The sequence below is a fragment of the Arachis hypogaea genome, chromosome 10 (genome assembly GCF_003086295.3).
Source record: "Arachis hypogaea cultivar Tifrunner chromosome 10, arahy.Tifrunner.gnm2.J5K5, whole genome shotgun sequence".
Taxonomy (NCBI): Eukaryota; Viridiplantae; Streptophyta; class Magnoliopsida; order Fabales; family Fabaceae; genus Arachis; species Arachis hypogaea.
This window is the reverse complement of record NC_092045.1, coordinates 3,110,341-3,130,833: the sequence shown is the minus strand read 5'-3', so window position 1 is coordinate 3,130,833 and position 20,493 is coordinate 3,110,341. Positions and strand designations below refer to the sequence as shown.

The 20,493-nt window shown below is 36.5% G+C and overlaps 2 protein-coding genes across 4 annotated transcripts; both read left to right on the top strand.

Moving 5' to 3' along the window:
* The first annotated feature begins 1,021 nt into the window (after positions 1–1,021).
* LOC112714660 (B3 domain-containing protein Os07g0563300) lies at positions 1,022–10,904 on the top strand. Of its 3 annotated transcripts, none has more exons than XM_029289550.2 (15): positions 1,022–1,400; positions 2,272–2,496; positions 2,764–2,845; positions 2,975–3,073; positions 3,252–3,579; positions 3,693–4,041; positions 4,155–4,251; positions 4,371–4,545; positions 4,691–4,770; positions 8,379–8,426; positions 8,521–8,784; positions 9,146–9,195; positions 9,452–9,565; positions 9,688–9,758; positions 9,872–10,904. In XM_029289550.2, exons 2-15 carry the CDS (start codon positions 2,477–2,479, stop codon positions 10,630–10,632), a joined length of 2,538 nt encoding a protein of 845 aa, XP_029145383.1. In that variant the 5' UTR covers positions 1,022–1,400; positions 2,272–2,476; the 3' UTR covers positions 10,633–10,904. The 3 variants fall into 3 exon arrangements, with proteins under 3 accessions (XP_029145383.1, XP_025622084.1, XP_025622085.1); XM_025766300.3 differs by having other exon boundaries at positions 1,072–1,400; positions 2,288–2,496; XM_025766299.3 differs by lacking the exon at positions 2,272–2,496 and having other exon boundaries at positions 1,024–1,400.
* Positions 10,905–18,685: 7,781 nt separating this feature from the next.
* On the top strand, positions 18,686–19,649 carry LOC112714658 (syntaxin-125-like). The gene has a single exon (XM_025766297.3). The coding sequence runs from the start codon at positions 18,721–18,723 to the stop codon at positions 19,639–19,641; it is 921 nt and encodes a 306-aa protein (XP_025622082.1). The 5' UTR covers positions 18,686–18,720; the 3' UTR covers positions 19,642–19,649.
* Positions 19,650–20,493: the final 844 nt, after the last annotated feature.

The following is a 20,493-nucleotide window of genomic DNA, read 5'->3' as shown; positions in this document are numbered from 1 at the left end:
TTTCAGCTTATATATTTGTATGTGTATGTGTATGTGTATTATTGACCTATGAAGTGCCTCATGTATATGTGGTAAAATCTTATTTGTCTTGAAATTAAATTAATACTAGTTAATTTTCTATTAAAAATATCGGTTTTTCTATTATTTTCTTAAATACATAAGTACATCATACATACTAATACTATCGATTTAAATCACTATTAAAATCGATATTTATTAACCTTTTAATGTAAGATACTTACCTGAGATATGGTTGATATTAGAATTTATTTGTAAATCATATTACGTATGCATCAAATTTGATTATTAGTTTATCATGAATTTAATTATTTTGATGATTATTTAATTAAAAAATATCAAAAAAATATAATAAGTATATAAGAAAAAGATTTAAAAGTTAATAATTTTAGTTTATATTAATCAGTATTTTTAACCAACAATCTAATATTATTAATCTAGTAGATCAACACTATATTTTTAATTAACTACCTTGATAGCTGAGAATCATTAAATAAAAATTAAGTTAAATCAGTTAAATTATTTATCAGCTCTCAGTTATCAACTTCATGTAAAGTCAAGATGGTGGAAACTCAGGTGCAGTCCACTTCAGTGAAGTTGATAGCTGAGAGCCATTAGATAAAAATTTAGTTAAATCAGTCAAATCATTTATCAGCTCTTAGTTATCAATTTCATGTGAAGTCGACTACATCTAAATTTTCACCGTCTTGTAATATTGTTCCATATATAAATATCCGATAAGATTTTTAGTTTTACTAAACATTTCTGCTAATTTGTTTAGTTAGGTCAATGATTTTATTTTGATAAAATAAGTCTCAGCACAATGCATTAGTGTGGGGTGTGTTATGATTTAGCAGTAAATGCAAGTGTTTAATTTTGATTTGTTTCCAAAGGTATGGCATGATGATAATTTAATTGATGGAGAGTGTGAAAGTGTTTTCCAAAGTTTGGAAGGAGAGATACGAAAAAGTGTTGAAATATAGAAAACGACGCCGCCGAATGAATGAATAACATCACTGCTACTTTTAATACCCATTTCACTCACTTTCTCTCACCTCTTCAAAATTGAAAAAACAATAATTAGAAAAAGAAAAAAAAACAATTCTTTCTTCTTTCCCAGTTTCTACTGCTATGAACACAACATAGCTGCATTCTCTCTCTCTCTAAAACCCTTCTTCCCTGGGCTTTGGGCTTTGGTGATTATTGGTGATTGCAACAGATCAGGTTGAGTTCTCAACTCAAATGGCGTCTGCTTCGTCGGCTTCTTCGTCAACGTCCAAGCTCTGCTTCAATTATGACTGCAAAGAATTCAAGTCCCAACCACCAAAGAGAGGTTGGACACTCCGTTCCGGAGACCTAGCCGAGCTTTGCGATCGATGCGGGTTTCTATTCTCAACCCACTTTGCTTCACTTCTACACTATTCTTTCTTCTTTCAAATTTTTATTCTTTTTTCTTTTCATGCCATAAAAAACACTTTTTTTTTTCTAAAAATATATATTTGGAGCTTAAGTAGCACTTTTCCATTCTTTTATACGTAAAAATTGGGACTTTGGAGTAAGTTACACGTGGTAGCTGCTATACGAGAATTGGGATTAGCCGAGGTTTCTGGGTTTGGGTATTGCTATGTAATTTTGGATAAAGTTTACTGCTTTTTGGTTTTTTGTTTTTTTGGGTGTATTAAAGGGTGTTTCGTCCGACGTGGGGTGAACATTTCCATTACTTTTGCTGTTTCTGTTGTGAAGTGGGAGTTTATTTTTGAACAGAAGAGACAAAAATATAATGCTTTTGGATTAAACTTCCAGGTCCTCTCTTTGTTTCATCTGGTTATGGACCTCTTTTGTTTCTTAAAATCATGCTGTAAAAGTTTTCAAATTTCATCATGTTTTAAGTGTAGAGACCGTTTGAGTGCTTCGGAAATTATGTGGTGTATATATTCATAGTTGTTTTTGTCAATATCTCAGGCAGTAAGCACTAAAGTTTTGTTTGAGCTAATTTGCTTAGTCTATTTGTTTGATTGCATAGCTATCAATACTGAGCTGTAGGCTATGGTTATGCCAAATGCAACCAACTTCTGTGCGAGTAGATTGTAGTGAGTTTCTTAGTGCTTCTATCTGAGCCAAATGTTTTATATACTATTTTAAAACTTCATGATCCCTTTAAATTTCTAGATTATCCCAAACCCCATATTTTCCCCCACAAAAATCTTATACAAAAAGTTGTGATCCAAAGAGTTCACTATTCCTCTTATCTAGTGAATATCATATTCAGAGGGAAATTCTATTGGATAGCTTTAAGACCGGCAATGATCTATGGTGGGGAATGTGGGAAAGGAAAGACCAAGAGCAATAAGTATATCAAACCTGAGAATGCTGAAGTAGATAACAAGGGAAACTAAGATTTAGGGATGGATGTGTCCAAGAGAAAGTTGCAGTGTTGAGTAGCACTTATTGAGGATTGATGACAGAAACTTGGTTAAGGTGATTTGGTCATGTGATAATAAAGTAGCTAAATAGACATTGCATTAACGATTGTTTTTGCTTATTGCTTATGATAGAAAGAAAAAATAAATAAATACTCCTATGTTGGTTATACTTAATAGTGAATTTCTTGATCAAGAATTTAACTGGTCATATTTGAATAGTTGTGCTGATAGCTTATCATATGTTATGTTTTGATTTTACTATCATATTTGATACATATATGCCTTTCAGTTTTTAAAATTTGGCTGTTTCTATGATACATAGTTCTGTTTTTGAAGAAGGGAGATTCTGTGAAATCTTTCACTCAAATGCATCTGGTTGGAGGACTTGTGAGACTTGTAGGAAGGTCAGTGAAATCTTTGTTGTAGTCACATAAACTAATGTTACTATGCTGCATATATGAATAATTGAACATAGATCCCAAAGGCCAGATTTTATTATTTGGGTTTAGCTGATGATTAAACTTTCTTTGCAGCGGATTCATTGTGGATGTATTGTTTCAAGTCATGCCTTTATGTTGTTGGATCCTGGAGGAATTGAGTGCCTTGCATGTGCCCGCAAACATATGGTTTTGGTAGGTTTCACTATCAATAATTTGTTCCTTCCTCCCCTCCGTTCTTTGTCTTATTATTATTAGTATTATTATTATTATGGTATGATGAGTTCATATATCTCATCATTAGACTTCTTTTCAAGTTCAGCATTTTTTGACATGGTGGCTCTAAATCTATATTTTGTTATCTGTATCTCAGCCATCTAACTCGCCATGGCATCAATCTTTCTCCCTTCAAAATCGTTTACCAGAAAGAATTAGAGACATGTCTGGAAAAAATTGGAGTCAATTAGCTGGATCAGGTCCTGTTCCATGGAAACAAGCACCGAGTTTGTTCAACTCAGTTTCTTCATCTGACTTACACCCAGATGTGCCATCCCTAGTTGAATTGTCTAATAGCATTGACAAAAGGTATGTCATTGAAAGGTTACCTGCCTCGACCATGGAAAAGAAAAATGACGATTTGTCTGGAATATCTGTTAACTGGAGTGTAAAGCTTGGTACCCGGGAAACGATGTTTATGAATGGTAAAGCATGCTCTATCTTTCTTCAAACATTTTACTTTTATATTGTCAAGTGTATGGGATGGAAGAGTCTCTTAATAACACAGTGATGGCTACATAACATATGTTTTTTACAGACCTTGCAGGAATAAGGAATGATGACAAACCAAGTTCAGGTTTAAATATGTGCCAGCAGCCTCCATCTCTGAAGGAAGATTCATCTTCTCAACCATTTGGTATGTCTATACCTTATGCATCTGCAAATGAAAGAAATGGTCAAATTGGAGTGACAGGAAGTCATTCGCAACAAATACAAACTCCCCCAGGAAAACATTTCAGTGGTCTTATGCAATTAGCGCTTGACTCATCAAGTGAAGCTCTGGTTCGTAATGGACGGCCTCGGGCAGATGCCCGAGGAAGAAACCAGTTATTGCCACGGTACTGGCCCAGGTGTACTGATCTAGAGCTACAACAAATATCTATAGAGTATCCTTCAAGTCTAATATGATCATTGTGTTAGTTTATCAGTTTTTGTAATGCTCCAGTTTACAATTATGATAAAGTCATACAGGAAAGTAAATATCTTAACTTTGTGGAAGTTCTAATTCAGTAATCACTCCCTTGTTTCAAAAAACCTTGAGTGCCAGTGATGCTGGGAGAATTGGGCGTTTAGTGCTACCAAAAAAGTGTGCCGAGGTTGGCCTCGAGAATCTTTCTTCAAACTGTTGTTTTGAAAGTCTTTTTTGGATTGAATATAAGCCCAGGATACATTCTGTGATGTATATTATAATACTACATTCAATTCAATGAAACAGGCCTACTTCCCACCAATTTCTCAGCCTGAAGGATTGCCACTTAAAATCCTTGATGCAAAAGGCAAGGAATGGATATTTCAATTTCGCTTCTGGCCAAACAATAATAGCAGGATGTATGTTTTAGAGGGTGTCACTCCTTGCATACAGTCAATGCAGTTGCAAGCAGGTGACACAGGTAACACTTCTTCACTCCCTGAAAAATCCTTTTGTTTTACATGCTTAGTTCTTTGCCCCCTTGTTTTATCCCCACCATCTTGCTATATAATTCATTATATGTAGGACTTTCTGTGTTTGTGGCTGACCTTCATTGATTTTCTCAGTAACATTTAGTCGATTGGAGCCAGAAGGGAGGTTGGTTATGGGATTTAGAAAGGCTTCAAATGCCACGCCATCTGATCAGGTACTTTCCTTGAACACCTGCATATTATTATTTTCTCAACTATGCAGTTATAGGTTCATGTGAATTATATAGTTAGAGACTTTGCTTCGTTAGGTATAACTGTAGCTTGATGGTTGTAAAGAAAAGTAAACAAACAACAACAACAACAAAGCCTTGTCCCACTAAGTGGGGTCGGCTACATGAATCAAACGACGCCATTGTGCTCTGTCATGTATCATGTCTACAGAAAGACCGTTTACATGTAGATCTCGTTTGACCACCTCATGGATGGTCTTCTTAGGTCTTCCTCTGCCTTTCGCCCTTTGTCCATCTTCCATCTCATCCACCCTCCTGACTGGATGTTCTATCGGTCTTCTTCTCACATGTCCAAACCACCTGAGACGCGATTCAACCATCTTTTCCACAATTGGTGCTACTCCAACTCTCTCCCTTATATCTTCATTCCTTATTTTATCCAATCGCGTGTGACCACTCATCCATCTCAACATCTTCATCTCTGCCACACTCAGCTTATGTTCGTGCTCTCCTTTAGCCGCCCAACACTCCGTACCATACAGCATAGCCGGTCTTATAGCGGTGCGATAGAATTTACCTTTAAGTTTTAAAGGCACTTTTTTGTCGCATATAAAACCAGATGCACTCCGCCATTTTGACCAACCTGCTTGGATCTTATGATTTACATCATGTTCAATCTCTCCATTATCCTGTATGATGCACCCAAGATACTTAAAACTTTTAACTTTTCGTAAGGTGTTCTCTCCAATTTTCACCTCTATATTGGAGTTTTTCCTTCTCAGACTGAACTTACATTCCATATATTCCGTCTTGCTACGGCTTATGCACAGACCATACACTTCTAGAGCTTCTCTCCATAACTCCAACTTCTTATTTAGGTCTTCCCTTGACTCTCCCATAAGGACGATATCATCGGCAAAAAGCATGCACCATGGCACAGGCTCTTGGATGTGCTCTGTGAGTACTTCCAAGACTAATGTGAAAAGGTATGGACTTAAGGATGATCCCTGGTGTAATCCTATACCAATAGGGAATTCCTCTGTCACACCACCTTGAGTCTTCACACTAGTTGTGGCCCCATCATACATGTCTTTAATTGCTCGAATATATGCGATCCTTACTCTCCTCTTTTCTAAAACCTTCCATAAGACCTCCCTTGGTACCCTATCATACGCTTTTTCCAAATCAATAAACACCATGTGTAGATCCCTTTTATTACTACGATACCTCTCCATCATCCTTCTTAATAGGTATATCGTTTCAGTGGTAGATCTGCCTGGCATAAATCCAAATTGGTTCTCTGTTACTTGTGTCTCTTTTCTCAACTTCCGTTCTATCACCCTTTCCCATAACTTCATAGTATGACTCATAAGCTTAATCCCTCTATAATTTCCGCAACTTTGTATATCCCCCTTATTCTTGTAGATAGGTACCAAGGTGCTCTTTCTCCACTCATCAGGCATCTTCTTTGACCTTAAAATCTCATTAAAAAGCTTGGTTAACCAGTTGATGCCTTTTCCTCCAAGACCCTTCCAAACCTCAATCGGGATATTATCAGGTCCTACTGCCCTGCCATTTTTCATCTGCTTTAGAGCCTCTTTTACCTCAAAGTCTCGAATCCTTCGATAGTAGTCAAAGTTTTGATCTTCTTCCCTTGTGCATAATCGACCAAGGCTCGGAAGAGTCTTCTGTCCCTCATTAAATAACTCGTAGAAGTAGCTCTTCCACCTTTCATTAATCTTCTCCTCTTGAGCCAACACCTCTCCATCCTTATCCTTTATGCACTTAACCTGATTCAAATCTCTCGTTCTTCTTTCCCGGCTCTTTGCAATTCTATATATACCTTTTTCTCCTTCTTTCGTATCCAAAGACTGGTAGAGACCCTCATATGCTCTTGTTCTTGCTTCACTTACAGCCACTTTTGTCTCTTTCTTAGCCGCCTTATATTTTTCCCAGTTATCTGCATTGCGGCATAAAGACCACTCTTTAAAGCATTCTCTTTTTATCCTTATCTTTTCTTGTATACTCGCATTCCACCACCAGGACTCCTTGTCTCTTGGTCCTATTCCTTTAGATTCACCAAAACTTTCTTTTGCTGTTCTTCTAATAACTTCTGCCATCTCCCTCCACATCTCTTCCGCGCTTCCATTCCCATCCCACCTTGCCTCTTCTCCTACCCGTCTTAGGAAGCTTCTTTGTTCCTCACCTTTCATCCGCCACCACCTCGTCCTTGGGTTCTTCGTATGATGTCTTTTCCTCAACTTTTGCTCAACGCGAAAATCCATGACGAGCACCCTATGTTGTGTTGTCAAACTCTCTCCCGGGATAATTTTACAGTTAATGCAAAATTTCCGGTCGACTCTCCTCAACAAGAAGAAGTCGATTTGAGAGCTTGTCATGCCACTCTTATAGGTTATAAGATGTTCGTCTCTCTTTTTAAAACATGTATTTGCGATGAGAAGATCAAAAGTTGAGGAAAAGTCCAAAATAGTTTTACCCTCGGCATTGATCACCCTGAAACCATGGCCTCCGTGAATACTCCCCTATCCAGTCACTTCTCTCCCAACATGGCCATTTAAATCTCCTCCTAAGAAAATCTTATCTCCCAAAGATATGCCTTGAACTAAACTCTCTAGATCCTCCCAAAACCTTATCTTGTGTTGTTCGTCCGAACCCACTTGCGGTGCATAGGCGCTAATCACATGAAAAGCACCTCCCTCCACCACAAGTTTGATAGAGATGATCCGATCTCCCACCCTCTTGACATCAACTACGTCCTTCTTCCACTGCTTATCTACAATTATTCCAACTCCATTCCTATTCTTCACCTTTCCTGTATACCAAAGTTTGAAACCAGAAGAATCCAACTCCCTAGCCTTTGCACCAACCCATTTCGTTTCTTGTAGGCACATAATGTTAATCTTCCTCCTTGTCATGGTATCCACCACCTCCATGGACTTTCCTGTTAGAGTGCCTATGTTCCATGTCCCAAATCTCAACCTTTTGTCGCTTCGACCTTTACCTTTTCCTTTGTGAACTAACTTATTTACCCTCGTCCGTTCACGAAAACGCGAGAACCCTTGCTCATTTAACACTACATCCGGGCACCGATGCAGCGGCTCTTGCTTTGACACCGTACTCGAGCCATACGGCGCGTTACTTCCGGGTAACGACCTAGCTTTAGCGCAATAATGTCTTTGATTCATGTCATGGGGGGTTCGGCTATATTTTTACGTTGGTTGCTGAAGACCTAACACAACCCTCCTCCTTTATCCGGGCTTGGGACCGGCTATGTACCGCAAGTGTAACATAGGCGGAGTTAAAGAAAAGTAAACACATGAAACTAATTTGCTAACATTTTAGGAATCAGCATTATTCTCTATTTCAGTTTTGTAAAAAATTTTCAATTGTCTGAAATCAGCAGAGTTTACCTTGGCTAATCTTCTAGTTGTGGACATTTTCCAATAAATATAGTATAATTCATCAGTTTGATCAATAACTTCTGAATTTATTGCATATCTTGTATGTTATGCTTCCTGTAATTTGAAACTTTGGATTTATTAACTGTTGTTTGCATAATTTTCTATTTGCAGGACAATGAAACAAATAAGAATGGAAATGGATTTTCTGCACCTGGTGAAGTTAGTTTTCTATAACTATCTCCATTCTAGCTTATTATGATGGCAATCATTATTTTTTTTTCCCATCACACTTGGTTACATTTTTAATCTATAGGTTGAGTTGGCTGATCCTAGTTCATGGTCTAAAGTTGATAAATCTGGCTACATAGCAAAAGATGCATTGGGGAGCAAATCTTCAATGCCTAGAAAGAGAAAGCTCAACATCTTGGGTTCAAAAAGTAAACGTCTAAAAATTGAAAGTGAGGATATGATAGAGCTGAAGATTACGTGGCAAGAAGCTCAAGGCCTGCTCCGTCCCCCTCCTAGCCATGTCCCAAGTATTGTTGTGATTGAAGGTTTTGAATTTGAGGAATATGAGGTACCATTCTTTTGTGCTTTATTTTAGAAATGGTATTGAACTAAGAGTCAAACACATTGTTTGACATTTTAATTTTCTTCTTTACACACTCTAGTTATTTATTCTAGTAGCAATTTGCACGTGCGTGCCAGATGTTCAGATTCCCAAACTTCCTCTTCCTTGCCAATTGTAGTCTGTGAACCGAAATAGATCTTTGGCTTAAAATATTGAAGCCGTTAGACTTGTACTTCCAAGTGTGGACTTGAATTATAGTGTCTATGTTATTGTTTGTTGTCATCGTGATGATTCATTTCTCTGAAAGAGATTTGGGAACTATTATGCACCATGACTGAAAGCTATTTTGCTGGCAATGCTTTTACAGGATGCTCCGGTGCTTGGAAAGCCTACAATTTTCACAGATGATAATACGGGGTAAATAACATGTCCTTAATTAGATATATTGGTCGATCTTTTACATGTCTTTTTCTTAATAATTACATACTTACTGAATGTTGATACTTGATACATATTAGAAAAATCCACACCATATTTTTGAGAATGTGGTATGTTTATGTTCTGTTTTATTACAGATGCCTTATTTGATATTTGTATCATTTAGTTTGGGTGATTTTGTTTTAATCTCTAACCATGTAAATTAATTGCTGGTAATGAACTTCATTTTTTGCAGTGAAAAGGTCCAGTGGGCTCAGTGCGAAGATTGTCTGAAATGGCGTAAATTGCCAGCAAGTGCACTTCTTCAATCAAAATGGACATGTTCAGATAATTCATGGGATCCAGAAAGGTACAATAGTGATCCATTCTCCTATTACTTCTGCTATCTTTAATCTTTTTGGATTGAACAAGAATGCATTTCATTAAGATCATCTTTTGCATATTTTTTATTTGTTGAATTCATGGTGCTAGATCTTCATGTTCGGCTGCTCAAGAGATGACAACAGAAGAGATTGAGAATTTGCTTCCACCTTGTAATTCAGGTTTGAATTGTTTGCATGCTTCACTTGAATCAATGTCGTAAACATAGTGTAGTTATGATGTAATCTCAACTAATCTGAAAACTAGTGTGTTGTTATATGCATTTGTATTGCAGGTGCTTCCAACAAAATGAAGGCTACCAAGCAGGAATCTGATAATGCTGAAGCTTTGGAGGGACTTGACACACTCGCAAATTTAGCTATTTTGGGAGAGGGTGAGTCACTCCCTACGTCTGCCCAGGCCACTACTAAACACCCGCGTCATAGGCCGGGCTGCTCATGTATTGTTTGCATTCAACCTCCCAGTGGGAAGGGCCCCAAGCATAAGCAGTCGTGCACATGTAATGTCTGCTTAACGGTGAAGCGTCGATTCCGGACTCTAATGTTACGACGTGAAAAGAAACAATTTGAGAAGGAAGCAGAGACTACACGTAAAAAGCAAAAGCAACCACATTCTCAACCATTACATTCATCCGAAATTTTTCTTGAGGATGATTCCTTGCCTTGTAGTAACCCTGTTGACAGTAGTAGCCCAAATCAAAACAAGGAAGGCAACGAGGTTTCTGATGAAGATCCAAACCAGGTAAAATCATCTACGTCACCTTTTAAAGGCCAAATCGACCTGAATATCCAGCCAGAACGGGAAGAAGAGTCATCTCCCGGTTCAGATTCCGGTGGCATGATGAAATCGCTCCACAATGCTGTCGAGAGGTGTACCAAACCGACATTGAACAGCGGTATTGGAGATACATCTGGAAGTCAGTCACGTCAGGTTGCGGATGGAGTCAGGGAAGATCAACTTAGCAATGGTGTAGCTCTCAGCAGTAGTAGTCATGGTAGCAAGGAACATGCACAAGCTTTGCCTATGAATCTGTGAAAATTATAGTGTACATTTATCACTTCGGCTTAATGCTTGTTCAGGTGTACATAATGAGGGGTAGGAAAAAAGGGCAATTTGATGAACAACTATTTTGATAATATAGACGGAAAACATCATCATAGGCATAGCAGTTTGTTTAGTGAAATGCTGATTGGGGTTTGGGTTGAAGCTATTTAGTTTCTTGAAAGCTCACCAATTCCACCTTATTCAACAATGCAAAAAATGTAACTAACCCTAATTTGTTCTATCGATTTATTATTAGCCTGAAATTCTGGTAGAAATTTAAGCGAAATTTAAGCCTACCTTGGCTTTGTCTTCATTGGAAGAACATCTTTTTTAAGCAAACAACATCTGTGAATAAATATATCAGATCAAATTTTTTATACTAATGATTTTTTTTAAGTAACCCTGATAATAAGAAGAAAAAGATATGAATAGAATGAAGAAATATCTATTGGACTCTGACTTCAATTTTAGAGAGTAAAAACAAGAAGCATAGGTTTTGACCGTCTCAGAAGTTTGGACTATTAAATAGTTCAATAATAAAATATATTTTTTTTAAATTTTTAATAATTGTTAAATAATTTTTATTTAATTTTAATTATAATTTATTTTTTATATATTATTTAATTATTTAATTTATTTTTTATTTTATAAATTATTATTTTATTATTTATCTATCATGTTTATTAACTATTAAAAACAAAAATAACAATAAAATAGATCTTTTATTAATTAGTGATCTTCATAAATATTTTGGTAATATGAATCAATGAGATTTTTTTGATTCGTACATATACAAATGCTAGTAAAATCGTGTTTCTTGATAATTCAATCAATTGCAAGTAAAATCGTATTTCGTAATAATTCAATCGATTGCACGTACAACGCAACCGATTGAATATGGCACGGCAACATGAGTTTTCAAATTCAATCTATTATAATTGTTATACAATCGATTGAATTTCGCAAAATTACAAGGATGTTTTCTTGCGAATGAGTTATAACTCAAATGACATAGTTACCCCATACGTACTTAAAGAGGTTAACAAGAGTATTTTCTTATTCAATCGATTGAATTTTGTACGTGATTAAGAATATTTTCGTATACAATTGATTGGTATAATACCATATATATACATATTAGTTTTAAAAAAATTATATTTTTACGTTGAAATAATGTCATTTTCATTTATTCTTTCAAAAACCATGTCATACAAATATAATTTTATTGTGAAAAACAATACTCACACAGCGGGAGTACGTACTCCTCATCCAGCGCCCTATGAGTTCGTTCACGCTCTACTGGGGTTTCACTGCGCCGCCTCCATGGTTACACCTTTCTTTGTCTTTTCTTCGTCAAAGTCTTTTCTATCTTCCTCTACTTTCTTCTCTTAATTTCTTTTCCACTTAGTTCCCTAATTTTTGTTTTCTCTCCCAATTCATTCTTCTTTTAATTCATTTCGTTTTCTAATTCACCCATTCCATATATCTTATTTCTCTCTGAAATCATTAAATACCAATTCTGTTTTTCTCTGCACCATGAGCAACAAATCAGAGACACAGAACCCTCATATAATTGATAGATAGTGATCAGAGGATGACTTGATCGTTTTAGCTTATGAAGATGTTTCCGAAGGAATTCAAGCCTGTACACGGAGCCTGTCGGGAAGAATTTTCTCATATCGGATCTTTTCCGTAGGTACCATGGAAGGAGCTCTGTATACAATATGGAATAAACCAGAAGGATTCAGAGTAGTCGAAAAATCCAAGAACCAGTTTCAATTTTTCTTTGAGAATGACTCTGATGTGACTCGAATTGAGAGGTTCACCTTGGTTATTCAAGAGTTTTGTTATTCATGTTTGCATATGGAAGCAATCAATAAACATGGAGGATAATCACATCTCTTCTTTTCCTGTATGGGCACAATTTTGGGGATTGCCTGAACAATACAAAACACTTGAGGTTGGACGAAAATTGGGTGGGAGACTTGGTCAAATTGAAGATGTTGCTCTATTTGAAGTTAGAGGCAACGTTACACGCATAGTGAAGGCTAAAGTGGAATTGAACGGTGATAAAAGAATGAGGGATACACTGAAACTGCAAATGCTGGAAATTGGAGTACGCTATGAACGTATAGGTGTGTTCTGTACTTATTGTGCAAAATTGGGGCATGAATCTAAGAACTGCCAATGTTTTATTGATGATTCTGCCCAAAACAATATCAAGGAAGATAAAGTTGGTGAATGGCTTAAGGCAGATCAAGTCGGTAGGCGTTTAACTGAAAAGAGAGCTTCCTTCAATCCTAACCAACCTCGGGATGGTTCTATTCCAGCTCAACCGAAGAAAAAATCTCCACCTGCTTGGCTTTTTGATAGTTTCTCAAAAATGAGTGTGCAAGATGATCGGAAAAAATAGAATAATGAAAAAATTGCTGCTAATTTGGGTTCTAGAGAAGAAAATGAGGGTGAATCAGAAAATACAGGTACGGCTACTGATACTAATTCTTCTTCTAATGCTCTATTGGAGATATCCTATACCATGAATAATGTCCAACACAATAACAATGTCATATCCAAGCTTAAAAAGGAGAACAAAAAGCCAAACCTGAAACAACTTGCCAGAAAGTCTGTGATAAGTTTCAAACGGAGGAGTAGAGGTAATGGTACTGAAGAAATTTCGAAAAAAATTTGTCTCAATGATATTGTCTCTGATGCTATGACGGTGGAGGGTGCCAGCCTTTAAGTGGCACCCAAAGAAATATGAAACTACTCTCGTGGAATTGTCAGGGTTTGGGGAGACCCCTGACAATCCACAATCTTAAAGGGATTTGCAAATCCTACTCCCTCGAGGTTGGTTTTATCTGTGAAACAAAAAATCAATCTCGACAAGTTGAAGAAAAATTAAGATCTTGTGGTTTCAAGGAATGGTTTATTGTGGATCCGGATGGATTATCAGGGGGTTTGGCAATGGCATGGAGGGATGGTTGCACTGTTCAGATTTTGCAGTATGGTAGATTCTTCATTGCGGCATCAGTTCTGACAGCTGGATCTAATGATCCCTATGGTGTTCTAGGTGTTTATCTCAGTTCAAATGATCAACATAGAATGGCTCAGTTTACTGAATTAACTTCAGTCACGCAACAGTTTGATGGTAAGGTTGTGTTAATGGGTGATTTTAATGCCATTTCTAGTCAATTGGAGAAAGCAGGTGGGGGTGCTAAATCTCCTTCTTCTATCAAAACCTTTAATAGTTTTATTGATGATAATTCTCTGATTGATATTGGTATGGTCGAAAGACCATTCACTTGGTCGAATAGACGGAGGGGTGATGAGTTGATACAGGAAAGACTGGACCGATTCCTGGTAGGAGTTGATTGGTAGCAACTCTATCCCAATGCAACGGTTCTTAGACTGTCAGAATCAGGCTCGGATCACTCCTCTCTTCTCTTAGACTCTAACCCGAGAACTGAGAGATCTAAACGCCGATTCAAATTCCAAGAAAGATGGTGTTCCAATGATGAAATAAGGCAGATTGTTAGAGAGGTTTGGCACGAACAGATTGATGGTTCAGCCATGTATATCCTAGCTCAAAAACTAAAGTGTTGTCGACATAAGATTGTCAGATGGCAGCAAGAATACAGATCTAATTCGAAGGTGGAGATTGATTTACTACAGTCTGAATTAGAGGAACTTCGTTTAGCAGGAATTCATGGAGGCGACATCATTTCAGAAATAGAGGACAAACTTGAAAAAAGCATTGCAAAATGAGGAATCTTATTGGAAAGATAAGTCTAGAGTCAAATGGCTCAAATCTGGCGATCAGAATACAACTTTCTTCCATCAGAAATTTAGAAATTGAACCCGAAGGAATAGAATTTGGCAACTAACTAGCAGTGACGGTGAAGTGGCTACTTCAAATGCTGGTATTGCTTCTGTGGCTGAATCTTATTTCAAGGACATCTTTTCCTCCAGTTGTCATGAGAACCCTGAACCTCTGTTTACTGATTTTGAACCTAAGGTTATAGCTCACATGAACCGTAGGCTTCAAAGACCAGTGACTATGGAGGAAGTGAAACGTGCGACATTTAGCATTCATCCTCAAAGTGCTTCAGGAGATGATGGTATGACAGCAAAATTTTTTCAAAGCTTCTGGAACATACTTAGTGGTGATGTGTTTCGAGCAGTTAAGAGCTTCTTTTCAGGGGACATAATTTTGAAGGGTTTTAATCACACTCAGATCTGTCTTATTCCCAAGATTTTTTATGTTAAAGATATGACTCAGGTAAGACCAATAAGCCTATCTTCAATCTTTTACAAGATCATCTCCAAAGTATTTGTACATAGACTTCAGGGTATGATGAATAGACTAATTAGCCCTACACAGAGTGCTTTTATTAAAGGCAGATTAATCTCTAATAATATCCTAATTGCTCACGAGTGTATGCATTACTTGAAGAACAAAAAAAGGGGACTCGAAAATGAAATGGCGCTAAAATTAGATATGAGTAAGGCATATGATAGGGTGGAATGGCACTTTCTTTGGTTTATATTGGAGAAGTTTGATTTTGACTCACAGTGGATCATGTGGATTCGAGAATTAGTGACAACTGTTTCTTATTCTATTATTGTGGAAGGACAACCTTATGGTTTCTTCAAACCAAATAGAGGTATTCGACAAGGAGATCCTCTATCTCCCTATCTTTTTCTTTTCTGTGCAGAAGGTCTCTCCTTCTTGCTACACAAGGCAGAACAAAACAGACTAATTCAGGGTCTTCAGATACATAGACGATGTCCCAAGGTCAACCACCTCCTCTTTGCTGATGATTCCATCTTATTCTGTAAGGCTAATCCTAAAGCATGTTCAAATATCCTGCATTTATTGAATTCTTATGAAAGCATCAGTGGCCAGAGGGTAAATCTTAATAAATCTGCTGTATTCTTTAGCCACAACACTCCATCCACTACTCGTACACTACTGGCTAACTCTATGAATATTAATCATATTGGGGCTCAGGATAAATACCTTGGTTTGCCTTCTACAGTCTCTAAATCGAAAAAGGCTTCTTTTAGTATGATCAAAGAAAAGGTTCGGAAAAGAATCCAAGGGTGGAAGTGCAATCTTCTATCATCAGGTGGTAGACACGTATTGCTTAAGGCAGTGGGAGAAGCTATTCTTATTTATACATTGTCTTGCTTCAAGTTGCCTGATGGTTTAATCTCAGAAATTCACTCTCTACTTTCTCAGTTCTGGTGGGGACAAAAAGGTTCTGAAAGGCGGATGGCTTGGATTAGTTGGGACACTATGACTCGCCCACGAAAAGAAGGAGGCCTTGGATTTAAAGATCTCAGAATCCAAAATCTGGCGCTTTTAGGCAAACAGTTTTGGCGACCTGTAACACAACCTACTTCCTTATTATCCAAAATCCTAAGAGGTAAATACTTTAGCAATGATAATGCTATAACGGCAGAAATTGGAGTCTTACCTTCTTGGGGATGGAGGAGTATACTGGAAGGCCGAAAGATTGTTGAAAAAGGTCTTAATTGGGCTGTGGGTACTGGAGAGAATATCCGAACCTTTGAGGATCCTTGGCTGCCTCCTCCGTATCCTTTAATGATTTCTGACATGCCAAATAGACAAGCTATTACTGAGTTGGTTCCAAGAGTTAAAGATCTAATTACTGAAGTTAGGAATTGGAATCAGAATCTTATTCAAGAATTATTTCCCCAAGACGTTGCAAACAGGATTTTGTCAGTTAAAATTCAGCAGAGTAGGGACAAATTGCAATGGGATTTGAACAAATTCAAACAATATGATACAGCTTCAAGTTACAGAATTGGCTATTTATTTTACCATCCACCTCTGGAGCTTTGCCCTAATTATATGCAACAGAAAAAGCCATGGATTGATCTATGGAAGTTGAACTTGCCTCACAAAATTAAGCTATTTATCTGGAAAGCTCTCCATGGCCGGCTCCCGGTACTTGCTCAGATTCATCACCGCATCCCATCTATATCACCAATATGCCCCTACTGTCATGAAGCCACCGAAATAGTCACTCATTGTTTGATCGATTGCTCTAGAATTAAAGATGTATGGTCTCAGAGTTATCTTCGTGACTGTCTTCCCCCTCAGAGTCCTAACGACTTTTGGACATGGTGGATTGCATCAACAGAGATGCTTAACCTGTTGAAGAATGATGACCGTAATCCTCAATTGCTTGCCATCATTTGCTGGAACTGCTGGAAAGCTCGCAACCAGTTGATTTTTGAAGGTTCTACTTCAATGCCGTCTGCCATTCTAGCAAGCTCTGTCAAGTTGCTCCGTGAAATCCAAAGAACTCCCAGTTTAGGTCGTCATCTCCATGAGGCAAGCTCTTAGTTGCATTCAATTTGATTTATCATTCTTTCTTCTTTAAGATTTTTTTCGTTTTTCGACCTTGCACCGTTGGATGAATACCTTCAGTGTAGTGTTTTTGGGAAATCCCCACCTTTCATTATGCTGTCCTGTTTTTGGACATCTTTGTATTTCATTTTTCAATAATTAATGAAATATAACCTACTATCTTTGGAAAAAAAAACCATGTCATTCAAATGTTATGTCTTGTCATCAATTATATTTTATTTTATATAATCAATTTGTTCATAAAAATATTTTTTTATTTGTTTGCATTCTATTTATATGTTTGCATATATTAATGTTATTTTTTTTCTTTAGATGTCTTTAGAGTAATGTGTTTTGCATTGATTAATCCTTGGAATTCTAATTTCCTACCATTCTTTAGAGTAATATGTTTTGCATCGATTAATTTTTGGAATAGAATTCTCTGAAAAATTGGATATTGAGGAGATAGATAGACGAAGAAGAAAAATTAGATATCAAGAAGATGGATAAATGATAAACAAATTGATAATCAAGGAGACTGGGTAATTGAAAAACAAATTGACAATAGATTATTATTTATCAATTATTAATATTAGTATTGAAAAAGATGAGATTATATTATCTAAATAAAAAAAAACTTAAAAAATTAAAGATAAAATTTTAAAGATAAGATAGATAAATAATAAAATAATAATTTATAAAAAGTGACAAAAAAAAGTTATAACGACTTAATATACATTGCAGTTCTCAATCAATTGATTATATTACCAATTGATTAAATACGAAAATATCCGTAATAGCGTACAAAATTCAATCGATTGTGATACCAACCAATCCATTAAACAAGAAAAAAACTTATATTCTATAATGCAATTCAATCGATTGTGTTACATCTCTTAATTCATTGAATTTTGAATCGATTAAATTACAAACAATACAATTTTTCTAGCGTTTACAGATGTAACGAATTAAAGAAAAAAAAAACAAGTTGATTTGCATTGTCAAAATATTTATGAAGGTCACGATTAATGAAAGATTTATTTCGTTGTTTTTATTTCTAATTGTTAATAAATATACTAGATGAATAATAAAATAATAATTTATAAAATAGATGATAGATTTAATAATTAAATAATATATAAAAAATTAAATTATAATAAAAATTAAATGAGGACTAGTTAATAATTATTAAAGAAAAGGTTTAGGGATCAATAATTTTTCTGTTTTCAGCACTTAACCATCAAAACAAAAGTGAGTAATCTTTCACATTAGATGTAATCTCACACCATTAAAAACAATATTAATGACCAATTTATAGTTACAAAGCACCAAAACTACTGACCCCTAACATTCCTCATTATTAAAAAATAAAAAGAAAAACCTATTTTGTTATCGAATGCTATGCCAAACCAGCATGCCACATGTTAATATAAGAGCAACGTTTGGTATATCCTACTTCCAAATTAGAATCAACATAATATGGTTGGTCCTTGTTTTGCATTAACCATGCACCTCTAATTCAAAAAACTATTCACCTTGCAGCCTTCTGTTGCTAATTCCCTCAACATTAGTAAAATTGATCAAATCCAGAGCACATAAATCAAGACAGCCATGCTCTTATGAGCCTTTTGTTACTTCATTGAGAAGAATGGAATAAAAGAAAAGTGTTTGTGATTGTTGATCAAATCAAAGTTGCAAAAATGAATGACCTGTTTTCAGGTTCCTTCAGAAAATACAGCACTGACCTGAAGGAGGAAAGGCAGGTTGATGATGTGGAGGCTGGAAGGGAAAGCCTAAATCTGGAGAAATTCTTTGAAGAAGTGGAGGGTGTAAAAGATGAGATGAAAGTGGTTGAGAGCCTCTGCAGAAAATTGCAAGAAGCCAATGAAGAAAGCAAAACCATTCATGATGCCAAAACCGTTAAGGATCTTCGAGCTCGGATGGACAAAGATGTTGTGCAGGTCCTCAAGCATGTTAAGATCATCAAAACCAAGCTTGAATCTCTACAGCGTTCCAACGCAGCGAATCGAAACGTTCCTGGCTGTGGTCCTGGTTCTTCTGCAGACAGAACCAGGACTTCAGTGGTTAGTGGATTAGGGAAGAAGCTAAAGGACATAATGGACGATTTTCAAGGTTTGAGAGCAAAGATGCAACATGAGTACAAGGAAACCATTGAACGCAGGTACTTCACAATCACAGGGGAGAAGGCAGATGAAGAGACCATAGAGAATTTGATATCAAGTGGAGAGAGTGAAAATTTGGTACAGAAAGCGATTCGAGAACAAGGTAGGGGTCAGATAATGGACACCATATCAGAAATTCAAGAAAGGCATGATGCTGTAAAGGAATTTGAGAAGAATTTGATAGAGTTGCATCAGGTGTTCTTGGACATGGCAGCATTGGTAGAGTCTCAGGGGGAACAGCTTAATAACATAGAGAGTCATGTAGCGCATGCAAGCTCATTCGTTACTCGCGGTGTTTCTCAGCTTCAGGAAGCTAGAGATTATCAAACCAACTCTAGGAAGTGGTATTGCTATGCCATCATTCTTGCTATTCTCCTCATCCTTTTACTCTTGGCTCCTCTCTTGTTAAATCTTTTACCACATTTCAGAAGAAGGTGAAGGACCAGACCATCATCATCATCATGGCCATTAAGAACACATGCATGCATGCATCTCATGCACAAGTATTCTCATGTTCTTCATGGAAAGATTGCACTTAGAAATCAACTTGGAAAATCCCTATAGGATACGCTCTGGATTTTCTTCTAAGGGCGTGCACCAGCCCTTTTAATGTTCTGTGCCAGTACCAACAAAACATGTCTCATGTTTCACAAAAAGACTTGGTCTTTGGAGTTTGGAGGGCCAGCAATATTGATTTAATTGGATGGTATTTTTTTCTCTCCATAGAACGACAAATTTATCATTTCTCCGGCAGAGAACCAAGGATTAGTCTGAGCTAGTAATAGAAGAAAGGGAAAACAGTAACTTTTGTAGCAACTCAGTTATTACTTATTAGCCTGGCTTGTAGGACAGTACTCCTATCACTATAATTATGAAGAGCAAGATCCACTCCACTTTATTTACATAGTCTTATTGTTTTTCTCCCAAACATAAAGGCTCATCATTGCATAACCCATACCTTAGAAGATCTTGTGATTTGCACAAGTCATCCACACTTAAAATAGATGATGGCAAATTATGAAATTATTAGCTTCAACTTTCAATATATGTTTCCTGTTAGAAATTAGTTCAGAGTAAGATTTCACCCTAGTACTAGTAATAGTGTAATAATGCCAAGAAAAGAAAATGAGAATAATTATAAGCACTAGTAATCTAGTATAAAGTAAGATTTCACCCTGGCCAAAAAGTACAAGGGAATTTAAACCGAAGAAATACACATGTAGAAAAGAGTAGTAGTTTAAACTCTAAAATTTTAAATTACTTCCCCAAATTTTAAGGTTTAGGATCATA